This window comes from Schistocerca piceifrons, chromosome 9 (genome assembly GCF_021461385.2).
Source record: "Schistocerca piceifrons isolate TAMUIC-IGC-003096 chromosome 9, iqSchPice1.1, whole genome shotgun sequence".
Classification (NCBI taxonomy): domain Eukaryota; kingdom Metazoa; phylum Arthropoda; class Insecta; order Orthoptera; family Acrididae; genus Schistocerca; species Schistocerca piceifrons.
Genome location: NC_060146.1, coordinates 140160216 through 140178066, shown reverse-complemented (window position 1 = coordinate 140178066; position 17851 = coordinate 140160216). Strand labels below are relative to the sequence as shown.

The following is a 17851-nucleotide window of genomic DNA, read 5'->3' as shown; positions in this document are numbered from 1 at the left end:
GGTCCACTGATTGTGACCACGCCAAATAACTCACAAAATAAGCATCAAACAAAAAAAGTACAAAGAACAAAACTCGGCTAGCTTGAAGGGGGAAACCAGGTGGCGCTATGGTTGGCCCGCTAGATGGCGCTGCCATAGGTCAAACGGATATCAACTGCGTTCTTTTAAATAGGGACCCCCATTTTTTATTACATATTCATGTAGTACATAAAGAAATGTGAATGTTTTAGTTGGACCACTTTTTTGCTGTGTGATAGATGATGCTGTAATAGTCATGAACATATGGCTCACAATTTTAGACAAACTGTTGGTAACAATAGGTTTTTTAAATTAAAATACAGAACATTTTATTTCGGTTGTTCCAGTGTGATACATGTACCTTTGTGAACTTATCATTTCTGAGAACGCATGCTGTTACAGCGTGATTACCTGTAAATACCACATTAATGCAATAAATGCTCAAAATGATGTCTGCCAACCTCAGAGCATTTGGCAAGACATGTAACAACATTCCTCTCAACAGCGAGTAGTTCACCTTCCGTAACGTTCGCACATGCATTGACAACGCGCTGACGCATGTTGTCGGGCATTATCGGTGGATCACAACAGCAAATATACTTTTAAATATGTTATCTGCAACTGAGTTAGCATAAACCATATAAACTCTAACCCATTTAAATAATTTTTGAAGTAATTCAAAAATTAATTTCAGTTTAGGCTATGTATAGAAAAAGACACAAGATGGATTGTGAGTAGTTGTACAGTACTGTTCGTAGCAGCACGTAATGCTCCATATGTGGGTCTCTGCAGAAATATACTTAAAGGTAGGAGAAACAGAAAGTAGTGAGAAAGAGTAAAACAAGGTACTTTCTTTGCAAGTCATTCTCACTTCCACATTTTGAGCTCACTGCTGCTACATGCAACATAGGAAGCTACGGAAAAAAGTCATGCTATGGTGCCACTGCCATTTTCAATTATTTGACACACTGTTGTTAACTTGACTATCAGCACAGCTAGACTGCTGTGCAATCAAATTCCCCATATTGTTCATCGCTAAAACATAATGTGGAATATAGTACATCCTACATCGTTTCTTAAGTCCGAGTTGTTAGCTAAGCATGTACTACATTACACTCTCTAAGAAGATTCTTGGCAAGTTGGCCAAAGGGACTATTTGACTCATCAGAAATAAAATGAAGTCTACCAATGTTGACCGATTTCTGACTGCTGCTATCGTGAACTGACAGAAGACAATTTTCAGTGCATCTATATCTACAGGAGCAGAAATGCTTTGTGTAATTGATTGTGGAACCATGTTGATATGTTGGAGCCATTACACACAGAGTTGTTTGTTGTCTAAAGTTGGTAGCAACTGGAAAGGAATCAGTACTAAATATCAGCGTTCAATTGCAATCGAAGCAGCTATTCCCACCAGTTACCTATCAAGCGTCTTCTTACAGTGTGAATATACCACTATTACCAACAAATGACACACTAAGCAATAAAATAAAGCTTCCTTTGCTGAAGATATTGTTTCAGGCTCACTTACAGCCTTTCAAAAATAATTAACGATGATAAGAAGTATATTTCACAGTCAGGTCACAAGTAAACAATGAGATCTATTGCAACACCCCTCCCAGCTCTCACTGTATAAATGGCTACACAAAGCATAAAAAGTGGTTAATTACATTTAGTTGCAAAAATAGAGCAAAACAATTGACAGCAAGTTGTAAACTATGATTTTTTTCTGCAACCTCAGGAAAATTAAAACTTTTGAGCAGTATCAACAATATTGCAAATGCTATGGACTATACATTATACAAAATGTGTGTATTAATGTTTCAGAATATACGTACTACCTTACAGGCAGCTGATGAGTTTGCACAAAAGCCCTGTTGTGACTGAAACATGCACAACTTACAGTATAACACAAAAATGTTTTTCAGAAGCCAGTACAATGATGTCCCATCTAAAACTGAAGAGATTCTACACGATGGGCCTACACCCAACAACAGTGGGTGCAAGAAATTGACAGAAAAATGCTTGGGGGCTCTGATTCAGCACTGTTCTGCAGATGTTCGCATCGACCTCATATTTAAGTCGACACAAGAGTGCTCCTGGTCACGTGTTTCCAAGTTACTGCTATGTTAGTGACAACTTGAGAACAGTGACCATGAGAGCCATGGAAATGGAGGCACCCCAGCGCATCACAACGAGACTGCCAGCCAGAAGAAAAATGTGAATGACCATTCAAAACATTTTCATGCAAACATCAGTCCTGCTTCCAAAGTGACATCACCTCTTACTAAGTTTTCTCTTCTTCCACAGGATGACCACAGCATTTACAAAAAGACTACGTAACATCAGTATGGCCTTATTGTAAAGTTGTTTTTGTAATGCAATTTAGCCTGAAGATGAGGTATTACCTGGAAACATGTCACTAAATAAATCAGTAATACAATAGTTGACAAAGTTTGTGACTGGTAGCAGGAATTAAAAAAAAATAAAAAAAATTTACATATGATATGACTACTATGATAAGTGAAAAAAATTGAGACGGGACATTACACACTTTTCTCTCAATTTACTGAATAGTTACAAAATCAACATTTCTTGAGTAATAATTTGATAAAATACTGTATTGTAAGCAAAATGTATTGCTGGTATTTGTATTCATTCGCACCCAAAAATACATATCAGATTCGATTCCATAGGGAATTGGGGTACTCAGCGACTGCACAAGGTAGGTGCTATTTATAGTGACTAGTCCTATAGCAGTTTGGTTCTATTGCAGACCTAGACTTCAGCTACCCTATAGCTAATGTCAGTGCGTTAAGAATATTTAACACAGACCAATTACGCAGAGCCTAAATCAATACTTCACCGCAAAAATGTAATTATATTGCTTTGTACCAGTGCAGAGACTATTACAATGAGTAGCAGAGGCCTATGTGACTATGAAGTGCAAGTGACTTATGACCCGGAAACACTGAACTAACAGCCACCAGCCAGTATGACTGACCAGGGCTACTGTAACCATCACTGCTTAGCCATAAAGATTCTCAAAAAAGTATGGATTAATGGTGCCAAATGAAACCATGCAACACCACGCAGCCACACGTTCATGCTGCCGACATTGATCACCTCCACTGTGTAGTGTTCAGCACCTGAAATTCTATTTATTAACATCACCGTCTAGATGAAAATGGGCCTCACCCAACATCACTATGTTGTTTCACATCTGCTAAATGTTCTAAGCACAATGCAAAGCCTCATTGGCCAACTTTATTCAGTTTATTGAGCTTCTGTAAAGCCTGAAATTTTTATGGATGGAAGTGCAGGTTATCACCGATAATGATCTGACACTATCAGGGCCAAGGTACATCTGACAACAGAAGGGTGAGGACTTCGGATGAGTACTTTATGCATCACCTCCACTCACTCCACAATATGTCCTTTGTCACTCTGGGCTTTCCTTCTTTGCACAAGATGCAGTAGTCCTGAATCGTCGTACCCACCGTACTGTCCTCCAATGATTTTGGACTTTATCATGTTGTTTTAATTCAAAATGGTGAGGAACAAGTTGTTGAGCAGTGATGGGGACACGTATTATCTTGAAATATGCCTCAATGGTGAATGCTCAATGCTCTGAACTCTACAAGGGCATATTTACAAATGACCATCCTTCCTCAATGCAGTAAACGAATTATTCTTTCACGCAGACAAAACAGTGACACCATAATACGTGATTGAAACCCTACTGTCCATTCTATCAGACCCCTTATGAAGATTTCTGTGGACAGCAATGTCTAGTTGACTATTCAATTACTTAACAAAATGTGATTGTGGAACTCAGCAATGAGTAAACCTTCTAATGAATGGAAATGCCAATTAAATATTTAATCATAATTTTTAATAACAGTAACATATATTTATTGTAATCAATCATCAAAATTCACTCTAGTCATTGCTGAGTGTCATGACCCCAGAAACCAAGAATCTCCAACATGGACAGTTAACAGATTATCTCAATTTGGTCCATCCACCTGCTCACTGTACCCCTTCCCCCAGTGTCATGCACTCTTATCTTTCCCACTGTGATTTTTTTTTTTACTCATTTTCTCTGCCTCTTCTCACAACATGCCCAAATAATTGGAGAATTTTTTAATTTAACCCAAGAAGAAAGGTGATGTTAAGTTGCTTAATAATGGGCACATTTATTGAAGAGTCTGGTCCATTTTATGTGCAGCATTCTCTGCCAGCACCAAAGCTTGAAGGCATCAGTGCTCTGCCTTTCTCTAGACTTGAGGGTCCATGTCTCACAAGCGTAAAAGAAGGCTAGCCGGATCTTTTTACAGTACATTGTCACTCTGTTCTGATATATCTTGGCGAGCTGCTTGGTAGCTATTTGCCCTAGTGTGATCCACTTTTCCCTCTCATCTTCACAACTTCCTGTGTCGCAAATGGCTGACTCGGGATATGGGACAGAATGCACAATATTCAGTTCCTTTAATCTACCTGTGATTTAGACATGTGCTCCTCAATCAATTATTACAAGTTTCGACTTTCTGAGATTGATGTTTAATAAATACAGTAGACTAACATCCTTTACTTTTGTTATTAGTTGAGCAAGTTCATCTTCGCTGCTGGCTAAATGCACAGTGAAAAGTCACAAATCCAACATGAGAGAGGCCTTTAGTCCTACCACTGACAGCTTTCACAATTACTAATTAGTAATAACACAAAAATGCAAGTGTTCACAATAATTTAAAATTTTGTATAAAAATGTAAAACATTATATATAAAAACAAAGATGAGGTGACTTACCGAACAAAAGCGCTGGCAGGTCGATAGACACACAAACAAACACAAACATACACACAAAATTCAAGCTTTCGCAACAAACTGTTGCCTCATCAGGAAAGAGGGAAGGAGAGGGAAAGACGAAAGGATGTAGAGGGTAAGGAGTCATTCCAATCCCAGGAGCGGAAAGACTTACCTTATGGGGAAAAAAGGACGGGTATACACTCCCACACACACACACATATCCATCCATTAGATTAGTACTTGTTCCATAGATCATGAATACGACACTTCGTAATGATGTGGAACGTGTCAGGTTAATAAAAGGTGTCTATACAAGATATTACATTACACAAAATATTACATGACACTTAATTTTTTTATTTTGTGTGTGTGTGTGTGTGTGTGTGTGTGTGTGTGTGTGTGTGTGTGTGTGTGTGTGTGTGTGTGTGTGTGGAGAGGGGGGGGGGGGGGGTTGGGAAATTACCCACTTACTATATCCAAAAATTCATCTAATGAATAGAAGGAGTTGCCATTAAGAAATTCTTTTAATTTCCTTTTAAATGCTATATGGCTATCTGTCAGACTTTTGATGCTATTAGGTAAGTGACCAAAGACTTTTTTGGCAGCATAATTAACCCCCTTATGAGCTAAAGTTAGATTTAACCTTGAGTAGTGAAGATCATCCTTTCTCCTAGTGCTGTAGCCATGTACACTGCTATTACTTTTGAATTCGTTTGGATTGTTAATAACAAATTTCATATGTGAATATATATATTGTGAGGCTACAGTGAAGATCTCTAGTTCTATAAATAAGTGTCTGCAGGATGATCATGGATGAGCTCCAGCAATTATTCTGATTACACGCTTTTGTGCAATGAACACTCTTTTACTCGATGATGAGTTACCCCGGAATATGAAGCCATACGAAAGCAGAGAATGAAAATAGGCGTGGTAAGCTAATTTACTCAGATGTATATTGCCAAAATTTGCAATGACCCTAATAGCATAAGTAGCTGAACTCAAACGTTTCACCAGATCCTCAGTGTGTTTTTTTCCAGTTCAACCCCTCATCAATGCATACACCTAGAAATTTTGAATATTCTACCTTAGCTACCGATTTCTGATCAAAGTCTGTATTTATTAATGGTGTCATTCCATTTACTGCGTGGAACTGTATATACTGTGTTTTGTCAAAGTTTAATGAGAGCCCATTTGCAGAGAACCACTTAATGATTTTCTGAAAATCATCATTTACAATTTCACCAGTTAATCCTTGAGTATTGGGTGTGATAGCTATACTTGTATCATTGGCAAAAAGTACAAGCTTTGCATCTTTGTGAATACAGAATGGCAAGTCATTAATATATATTAAGAACAGCAGAGGACCCAAGACCGAACCTTGCGGCACCCCATTCTTGATCGTTCCCCAGTTTGAGAAATCACCAGTTTTTTGCATATTATGTGAACTGTTTACTTCAACTTTCTGCGCTCTTCCAGTTAGGTATGATTTAAACCATTTGAGCACTGTCCCATTCATACCACAGTACTTGAGCTTATCTAGAAGTATTCCACGATTTACACAATCCTTTGATAGATCACAAAAAATCCCAACGGGTGACTTCCGGTTACTCAGAGCATTTAATATTTCATTAGTGAAAGTATAGATAGCATTTTCCGTTGAAAAACCCTTCTGGAAACCAAACTGACATTTTGTTAAAATTTTATTTTTACAAAGGTTTGAAGCTACTCTATAATACATTACTTTTTCAAGAATTTGGATAAGGCAGTCAGAAGAGAGATTGGGCGCTAGTTGTTGACATCAGACGTATCCCCTTTTTTATGCAGTGGTTTAACAATGGCATACTTCGGTCTATCTGGGAAAATACCCACTTCAGAGAGCTATTACATATGTGGCTAAGAATCCCACTTATTTCTTGGGAACAGGTTTTTATTATCCTGCTGGAAATGCCATTAATTCCATGTGAGCTTTTATTTTTGGGAGAGTTTATTATCTTCCTAATTTCAGAAGGAGAGGTAGGTGGAATTTCAATTGTATCAAATGGTGTGGGTAAGGCCTCTTCCATTAAATGCCTTGCTTCTTCTAATGAACATTTAGATCCTATTTTGTCTACAACATTTAAAAAATGATTATTCAAAATATTTTCGACTTCCAGCTTGTTGTTTATCAAGCTTCCATTCTCTTTGATGGTGATGCCATCATCCTGTACTCTTGGTTGCCCTGTCTCCCTTGTAATAATATTCCAAATTGTTTTGATTTTGTTATCAGACATGATGCACATGCTTCTAGACTTTTTAATAACCTTTCTTAATGTAGCACAGTAGTTTTTATAATATTTAGCTGTTTCAGGGTCATTACTCTTTCTTGTTGTTCGATACAGTTCCCTTTTGTGGTTACAAGATATTTTTATTCCTTTAGTAAGCCAAGGTTTCTCGCATGGTTTCTTATAATTATATTTAACTACTTTCTTGGGGAAACAGTTTTCAAATTCTCTTAGAAATGTATCATGAAATAAGTCATATTTTAAATTAGCATCGGGTTCCTTGTACACCTCATCCCAGTCTAACTGCTGAAGATTTTCTCTGAAACACCTAATTGTTGAGTCATTAATTGAACGCACAACTTTGGAGGGTAGTTTTGAATTACTGAATGGAGCTATGTCATATACTGTAACTAGCTGAGCACCATGATCAGAAACGCCATTCTCAACAGGACAAGAATTTATGTTTTTAAACCTATCTTGGTCTATAAAAGTGTAATCTATCAATGTGCTCCTGTCCTTTACTACCCGAGTAGGAAAATTAATGACAGATGTCAAATTGAAAGTACCGAGCAAGCCTTCCAGATCATTCTTCCTATTACACTCTTTAAGTGAATCAACATTGAAGTCCCCACAAATAATAATTTGCTTTCCCCTATCTGACAGATAGCACAACAAGGCATCCAAGTTTTCCAGGAATAAATGAAAGTTTCCTGAAGAGGACCTAGATACTGTTACAATTATAAAAGAGCCCTCCTTCAGTTTAAGTTGACAGGCACATGCTTCTATATGTTGCTCTAGACAAAACTTTTTTGTATCTAAGCTTTCTACACAGTGATAACTTTTGACATATATGGCAACTCCTCCTCCCACCTTATTCTCTCTACTCATATGTGCAGCTAGTTTATAACCACTGATATTTACCTTTTCCATATCAGACACAATGTGATGCTCAGACAGGCATATTACATTATCAGATTCAATGTCATCTAAACAAACCAGGAGCTCATTTACTTTATTCTTCAATCCCGGAATATTTTGGTGAAAAATGGTAACATTAGGTTTTACTTTACTTTTGTGAGAATCTACTTTTTTCTTTAATCCACTAATATTTTGGTTAAATGTGGTAACATTATTATTTACTTTCCTGTTGTGAGAATTTTGAGAGTTTTGGATCTCTTTAGCACCTGCCTGCCTGCCTGAATTTCTCATTGGCCACTGAAAAAAAGAGGTACATCCATGAGTACTAGTGTCCCACCTTATGGATTTCGCTAACAACCCTGCCAGTTTACCCTTCCCTTTCCTATTGGGATGTAGGCCATACGTTGTGAAATCCCCTATATCAATAGCCTCGACAGGAACCAATCCAATGTCTGACAGAGTGGCCGCCCTACGCAACTGATCCAACTCCATATTTACCCTCCTGACAGAGCGGTTCAACCGGGGCTGATCATGGCACACAAAAGCAGGCACCAGCCCAACACTGGTATGGGTCATTACCGAGGCTATTTTCACCACAATGGGGAAGAAGTAAAGAAATCGGTTCTTGAAAATTGCCGAATCACCATTAGAGATGTAGCTGGTGATGCTGACATATCCTTTGGCTCATGTCAAGCATTCTTTTGGAAGCTTTGGGTGTGAAACACATAGCAGCACAGTTTTGTTACAAAAGTGTTGAATTTCGATCAAAAGTGACGTCATGCAGACATTGCTTAGGAATTGCTGAATGAAGTAGACAATGATCCAGAACTTCCAAAGAAGGTTATAACGGGTAACAAAACTTGAGTATACCGATATGATGTTGAAACCAAGGCTCAATCATCCCAAATGAAACTGCCTGAAGAGCCAAGGTCAAATGAAATTCAACAAGTTTGATCACATATGAACATTCTTCTCACTGTGTTCTTCAATTACAAGGGATAGTGCATCAGAAGTTCCTGCCTTGTAATCATATGGTCAATAAGAGATATTAAATGGAAGCTATGCGCCATTTGCATGAAGCAATCCTAAGAAAACTATGACTGTGGCAAAGCCATTTTTATAATGCCAATGTTTTCATGTGATGAGAGTGTGAATTATTGGAGATTTTGGACCTTCATTTCAACTAAATGGCTGGTAAGAATTAGCATATCTTTATTTATATTACTGTTACATGCCCTAATGAACTGCAGAACGAGTGAAAAACTGAAGTGGGTAAATTAATGGTTGGGATAAATAATATAATACAACAGCGTGAATTTTCATGTACCACGAGTCACTTTAATGTAATTTTTATACCAAGAGAGATATTAGAATTATCTTTATCTTGTTCAGTAATTTACTTCTTAGTGTGAATGTATAAAAGTATATTACTAAAAATTTCCCATTTTCAACCAATATTGTAAACACAGAAAATTAAATGTGTAACCTGAGTCACGTAATCCGAGTCACAGTTGTATTATTTTAAGGTTAGAAGAAGAGGATGCCCTTAGTAGCAGCAGAAAGACAGAGTAGGAGGAGCGAAAAGTTAAAGAGTGAAGGAAAATATGAAGAATTTGAGAAGAAGCGTCTGGAAGAAGCTCAAACAAGCCAGCAGAAGCAGAAACAAAAGTTTCTACAGTTGAGTCAACATAAGCAAGGACTGTTGTTAGAAGAAACAAGAGCTAAAAATAGGAAGATAGATAGAAAACATTGGCAACATAAGATGTGAGACCAACAACCTAGTAAAGCGAATTTGTTACCGTATAAGACACTTAGTGGTCTGGATAAAGCCATGGCTTGAGTGCTGCAATTGGTTACATTAGCAAGGTACTGTCAACTATACCGGAAAATATGAAGGTACTTTCAATCTGGTCCATCAATCTGGTCAGATGGACCTGCCTCCTAATTTAAAAACAAATATATTACTGCTGCTGTACCTCAATTTCAGTAATTTCATAATTTGGAAACTTATTGGAACTTATTTGCTACATCCCATGGTAAAGGAGTCGTAGATTGAATTGGTGCAGTTGCCAAATGGCTAGTGGGGAATGCAGTAAAAAAGCAAAAATTCACAGTAGGTGATGCATCAACTTACGCTCAGGTAGCTGCAAGTACCACAACTATGCAGGTCTTTCATGGTCTGTTAAAGCAATTCAAGGATCAATGTGAAACTTAATCTGGCTTAAATATTTTCTTCAGCACCATCAGTACCAAACACAAAAAGCATTCACTGCTTTCACTACAAGAAAGGAGTGCTGCAAACATATCTGCTGTCTCCAAAGAATTTTGCTGCTGCAGATCATCATACTGAAGAAACTATAGTAAGTGTGAAAACTGGAGACTGGTACAAAGTAGAATATGACAGTAAATTCAGTGCTGGAGAAGTACATGCAGTTTTTGGAAATTCTTACTTAATCAGCGCAATGGAGTGTGCTGGTCACTATTGGAAATGTGATGAAATTATGAAGAAAATTAATACACTTGATGTTGTCAATGCAAGAGGATATTTTCATTTCTCTGACTTAATTGAATTTACACCAGTTGTCATGCTCTTATAATTTCTCATAGTGTTTGAAAAATGAAATGTTAATGTTAAGTTTATCTTATTTGGCACATAGTGTCATATTTTCATTTCTCTGCTTGCAGGAAAAAAGTTTTTCCAACAACAAGTAGCAAGTAACATTGAGTCACGTATAACATTGAGTCACGTGTCTTTTTCAATATATTATAGTATTTGTCATGGTATAATTCTTTTTTAAAAAAATCTGTAACTCTGTCATTTGAATGCCAACCTAATACGCATTTTCTGTGATAAAAACCAGATCCATACTCCTAATAGTTTGCGGACACTTTTGACCCAAAATGCACATTAGGAATAGGATGTCCCAAATTTGTAACACGAGTCACAACATAAATTACATTCTTGTTCTTTAATTTTAATACTCTTCCCTGCTTAAATAACACTAAGATCTTTGCCTGAATGACACAATTTACAATGATACTATAAAAAAAGAAAATATGGGTTTATAGATTGATAATAAGTCAACATAATAAAATATTGGTTTCAAAATGTACTGTGGGTTACCACGGAATCCCCTTGTACGTGATTTTTTGACAAAAAAACGAAACCATTATGTTGCCTCAGCCATCATATTCACTGCACATGGACCACTGCATCTTCTTTCTAGTACCGACACTGAAGAAAATCGTGAAAGGACGTAGTTTTGCCACAACTGATGAGATAAAAACAGAATTTCTGAAAGAGCTGAACACCATAACAAAGAGAGTGTTCCAGAAGTGCTTCCAAGATTGGAAAAAAAGCACTCGCAGAAGTGTATTACATCTGAGGATGATTACTCTGAAGTGGACAAAGTTGATGTAGTTCAATAAATACAGATTTTCAAAGAAACACAAAAATTCCTGTTACTTTCTGATCACACCTCATATTGCACAAGCCACCATATGCTGCACAGCAGGTGGTGCCTCATACCAATACCACCCATTCGCTTTGCTGTTCGACTCGCAAGTGGACCAAGCAAAAAATAACTGCCTATATATTTCCGTATGAGTCCTTATCTTGTCTTCAAGATCCTTAGACAAAATGTACAATGACAACAGTAGAACTGTTCTGTGGTCAGACGCAAGTGCCTATTCTCTAAATTTTCTTAACACCATCTTTGCTATATAGATTCCCATCCTAGTTCCTGAAGCATCTCCATAATACATGCATGTTGGCTTAACCTACCAGTAACAAATCTAGCAACATGCCTCTGGACTGGGTTCTGATGTCTTGCTTCAATAGAACTTGGTGGGAATCCCAAACATTCTAGCAGTAGTCAAGAACGGATCATATTAGCTTTCTGTACAGTGTCTCCTTCACAGACGAGCAACACTTTCCTAGAATTCTTCCAATAAACAGATGTTGACCATTTGCCTTCCCTACAGCCTATCTTACACGCTACTTCCATTTAAAGTCACCGAATGAGGTGCATGCAGGGGTTAGCACACTGGACTTACATCGGGAGGACGATGGTTCAAACCCACGTCTGGCCATCCTGATTTAGTATTTCTGTGATTTCCCTAAATCACTTCAGGCAAATGCTGGGATGGTTCATGTGAAAGGGCATGGTAGATTTACTTCCCCATCTTTCCCTAACCCAATGGGACCAGTGACCTAGCTGTTTGGTCCCTTCTCCCAAATCAACCAACCATTTCACATCACTTTGCCCCTCCTAACAGTCTCTGATGAACACTTGTGTCCAGGGTAACATACTGGGTTCTATTGCTTAAGAAGTCTTAGAGTCAACTCATGTACCTGGGAACCTATTCTGTATGCTCAGACCTTTATTAACAGTTTGCAATGGGCACTGCATCCAGTTCTTTCCAGAAATATAGGAATATGGAGTCTGCTGACTGGCCTTTATTTGTGATTATCAGGAAATTGTGCATGAGTGATGCTTTATAAATCCATGCTGATTTGAAGACAGAAGCTTTCATGTATCACAGAAATTCATCATATTCAAACTTAGAATATACTCAAGGATTATGTGGCAAACTGATTCGACGACTTTTACCACTCTACCAGTAGTCACCTGTGATTTTTTCCACGCATTTGAAATTTTCCACTAAGTGAGTGATTTGCAATAAACAGATATCCATGAGACTTGTATTTTATATACAAAACAACAAATAAAAGTAAATATTAGCAAAATCCAATCAGTTTACAAAGCATACTGCTAACAAAACTGTTAAGAAACTCATCCTAGAATACTGCTGAAGTGTGGGGGGACCCACACTAAAATAGGACTAACGGGGGACATTGGATGCATACAGAGAAAGGCAGCACAAATAAAAAACAACTGAAGGTATGCGCAAACTGTGAAACACTATTTACGAAATTTAAAGAACCAGTTTTGACTGAAAATCTAGAGATATTCTTGAGCCCCCTAGATCTTGCTCCCATAATCTAGTCATGTTACTAATTACAACTGTCCAAACTCTGTATTATAAGTGAGATACATATTTTATTTGTAATATATAGTTCAAAATTTTCTTAATGGCAGGTATTTCATCAAATGTAAGATACAAAGTACTAGACTCACACCTGAACGTGCTAGCATGAATTTCTGTATATACTGGTACAGCACCTTGTGAGCTGTCGGAACACAAAAACATCAGTATCACCATGAACAAACAACAATCACAATGGAAAGTGAATTTTCACCTACTATCATATCCTGCTGACCAACTCCACATAGCAACCATAGCAAGGAGCCCATGAAAAAATTGGCCTTCTATTTTCCAGTAAAGATCCGGATTGCATTTCCTCAAGGGTGCAAACAGCACCATCCACAGAACATATGTTGGTATGCAGTATATATTGTTCAGTAGCACGAACAAGATCCGCACCAAGGACTTGCAAACTGCTGCGACTTTACTGTAAATAAGTTTAAAAGAGATTTCAACATTGTTCCACAGTAAAAAAACTGTTAGTTCTAATTTACAATCAGAAGTTCTAAAGCTACATTTCATATGACAACTTACTGGAAATGTTAACAATACATACAGGGTGACAATTATTGAACTATATGAAATAAAAGTGTCATAACTTCTGAATGGTTTGCGTTAGGATGCTTAAATTGCATAGTTGACCACAGAGCATGATGAGAATTTGTATGCGCTGTATGGTTTGGTTTAGTGATGAAGCACCTCTCTCATTTGGAGTGTTTTGTCAATATGCAAAACTGGCACATTTGGGGGACTGAGAAACTGTATTTCATGATTGAGAAGTCTCTTCACCCTCAACAGGTGACTATGTGGTGGCAATGTCCAGTCACAGAATAATATTCCTTGATCGCTTGGTTTTGAAAGATGACTTCATCCCCATCATCCAAAGTGATCCTGATTTTGACAAGATGTGCTTCATGCAAGATGCAGATCAACTCCAACAAAGCAGGAGAGTGCTTGATATCCTGGAGGATCAATCTGGGGACCGCATTCTGTCTCTGAGGTACCACTAGCATGGCCCTTGATTGGCCGCCCTATTCTCCGGATCTGAACACATGCTACTCCTTTTTGTGCAGCTATATTAAAGACAAAGTGTACAGCAATAACTCCAAAATCATTGCAGAGCTGAAAACAGCCATTCGCCAGAGGTCATCGACACTTCAGCGGGCCATGCAGAATTTTGCTATTTGTCTGCGCCACATCATCGCCAATGATGGCATGCATGTTGAACATGTCATAACCTCAATCCGAATATCTGTAGTGATGTTTACATATTGAATAAAGTGTGTGCACACTGTAGCATGTAACTAATTAACGTTTTTTCATATAGTTCAGTAATTGCCCCCCTGTACAAACCTGTGCTAAAATGTCTATTAGCAAAACATTTACACGATAATGTTCGTATTGGTGAAACTCAACTAATCTTTGTACCACAGCTGCATTTTCCTTATGCAGTGATTTGATTAGTGAGTGGATCTCTATAATTGGGTTGGCGTAAGTTGATCTCTGACAGCTGTAGTGGAATGAGTATGGCAGCTTCGTGGGCCTACCTCAACCAATAACATAATATGATTTTGTAAATGTCTCTATGGTAATGCTCAGTGTTGTCACAGCTCTGTAGATGTGTAACATTTTTGCCTGCAGCCGTTAGTGCTTTGCAGTTGAAAGCTGGCAACAGTGCTGCGAACTGTCAAGGATTGTTATGTAGGATGCAGTGGAAGGTGTGAGCATGAGAGGAGCGCAGCAAACCTACCACAAATAATAATTTAACACTATTATGACAGGATAGATTGCTACTCACTGTAAAGAGACACATCGAATTGCAGATAGGAAAACAAAAGGACTATTACACACTGAACTTCCGGCCAAAGCCTTCTCCAGAAACGAAAACCACAAAAGCGAGAAAACCTCGTGCACAAATCGGCAAGAGACAGTGGTCGTTTGTGCATGAGTGTGCTTCCTTCTGTAAATGTACGTGTGTGCGCATGTGTTTTACTTTTTGGAGAAGGCTTTGGCTGAAAGCTTGATGGGAAGTAGTCTTTTTGTTGTGCCTGTCTGCAACACACCGTGTCATCTTTACGGTGAGCTGTGAGCTATCCTTTCATAACACTGTTGAAATTCCAACCTGGACACTCAATGATTTGCCACAAGAGGGGGTATGCAAAAATACTGATGCTGAAAGTACATTTCTAGTGCCAGATTTCTTTTTTATCGAAAAGGTAGGAACTTAAGGAGGTGGACTGAACAAAGGGGAGCAGGGACAGAAAATTCTGACAGGAAGAAAACAACAAAGACCGTTTTACACTGGGAAAAATCAATTTCTATCTTGATCTTCCCTTAATTTCTTTAAACCGCTAATCGGTAAATAAAACAATGAAAAACCTAAAAATCAAGAATGGAATAAGACAGTATTATGAAAAGGATAGATTGATATTCACCTTACAGCAGAGATGGTGAGTCACAGACATGCACAACAAAAAGAGACTACTAAACATGCACGCTTTTGGTCAGAAGGTGATCTTCCAAAACACACAACAAACACGCACACATACACAGCTCACATGTACATGACCACTGTCTGGCTGCCAGGGTAATAAATAGTTTGAAATATGAATGAAGGAACAAAGCTGTTGAAATGCTGTTACTATCTCTTTTATAAACATACAATATTAAATTACTTTTGAGATATAGGACTAGAAAAGAGGATTAGTTGTCAATCAAAAATGATTTCTAGTTTAAGGTGTATTGTGATAAAGCCACTTCAGAATTCTGCTTACTTCATTAACTTAGCAGAGTCCAGGATGTAAATAATTTTGTTTATGATGATAGAATTTTATTGGTCATCTGTCTTCTTCTTCTTCTCCTGTGCAAACCTCTCCCTCTCATTGTAGCACTTCCATTTAACACCCTCAATTATTTGTCACAAATATTCCAATTTCTGCTTGCCCTCAAATTTTTGTCCTTCTACAGTTTCCTTCACTCAGAGCCATGGAAGCTATTCTTCAATACCTTAATACATGTCCTATCAGCTTGTGCCTTCCCACAGTAAATTTATTCCACATGTTCCTTTCCTTGCAAATTCCATAAAGAACTTCTTGAGTTCTTATCAGACAACTCAATTTTCAACATCCTTCTGAAACATCTTATTTGAAACACTCACGCTCTTCTTTTCTGGGTTCCCTCACCTGTAAAATGCTGGGGTCTAGTGCAGCAGGGGATACAACCCGTCGGCTTTGGACAAGGACGTCACAAGCCGCCAGAGAGCAGTTTACCATTTTCGCTTTTGCTGTTATGTTTCAGTTTAGTTTTTTTACTGATTGCTTAATAAAGTGGATCTGTTTATTCTATCTCGTGAGATTTTTTTTTAAAAAGTCAAAAAACACTTATCAGCCACTGAAGGGAGCTACAACACTAAGAAGAATCGCTTCTCGATTGGCCACTTGTGACGTCATTGTCCAAAGCCGACGGGTTGTATCCCCTGCTGCACTAGTCCCAAATGCTGTGCTCTAAAAAAAAAAAAAAAAAACACACACACACACACACACACACACACACACACACACACACACACACACAGATATGTTTTTCTTACATTAAGATCTACGCTCGATGCTAGTACATTTTTTTGGGAACGAATGCATTTTTGCCTACACTAGTCTGCTTCCAATATCCCCCTCGATTTGTCTGATTATTACATTCTTATCTGGGTAGAAGACTTTCTGCACTGAGTCTATTATGAAGTCCCCAGTCCTGATTATCTCATTTCTGCTCCTCTTCAATACTTCGAATTCTTCTAGTTTACTTTCAAATCATATTTTGTGCACAGTAGACTGCCATTCCATTCAGCAGCTCCTGTAATTCTTCCTCATTTTAAAAGAGAATAGTAATGGCATTGCTGATATTTTTCTTCAATAAACAGGTTTAAAGTAGAAGAGACAAGATTCTATCTGTGCATTTACATCGTTTATTTATTTACTAATCTAAATACTTGTCCAGAGAGCAGTTATTTCAATCACATTTCAAGCTGTAGGTAGCAAGCTAATTTTAAGCTTGGCTTGTTCTCTATGTTCACATATCAACACAGTAATTCTTACATGTCGTCTTTAATTTCTTTTCTTAAAGTCTTACAACAGAATACTTTTATCCAAACGAATTTACTTTGAATTTTGATTTTGCTTTTTATTTTATCTGATCTCTTCAAAATTCTTCCAATGCCATATGCAATGCAGCAAACTTAATAGGAAGGGAGATAAGAATGCATTGAGGCATGTGAGTTGCCATTAATGTCATAGCATTTTACATTCCTAAGTAGGCTATAAGATAACAGTGCAGACAACCAAAAGCCATGGTAAGGTCACAGTGCACTACAACACAATAGTGTCTATTTAACTCTGTCAAAACTTAATATGTGAGATCATGGACTTCGAGTTAGGCCTATTACAAGACATACGGTTTACTTACTGAAAGAGTAGTTTCAAAGTGTAGCTGCAAACTATCAATGTTTTTCCCATTACAATGAATACTTTGTACCGGAATGTTTAACACCCCCTCACACAACTTTACATATTATCAATTAATTATAATACATAAAGCCTACTGATAACTAAAATGAGCGAAAACGCACTGAGAACTCTTGGACTGCATTTAAGAAGACCCATAATAAGTGATTGTTAGCTCAAATCCTTCAATCAATACGTGTTACAGTAAGTACAACCTTTAACATTAACTGAACTACATTTTGAATTGCTATTCCATTCATTCAGAAAACACTGTAATAGAGGAAGTTCATTTCGTAGATA

At 37.6% G+C, this 17851-nt stretch overlaps 1 protein-coding gene across 2 annotated transcripts in view; it reads right to left on the bottom strand.

Moving 5' to 3' along the window:
• Nucleotides 1-17851, bottom strand: part of LOC124716921 (acyl-CoA:lysophosphatidylglycerol acyltransferase 1-like) — a 65504-nt gene that overhangs the window by 46166 nt on the left and 1487 nt on the right. For both annotated transcript variants that reach the window (XM_047243492.1, XM_047243494.1), the window contains exon 3: nucleotides 13274-13482. In XM_047243492.1, coding sequence (XP_047099448.1) covers nucleotides 13274-13482 — 209 coding nt within the window. The remainder of the gene's footprint in view (nucleotides 1-13273; nucleotides 13483-17851) is intronic.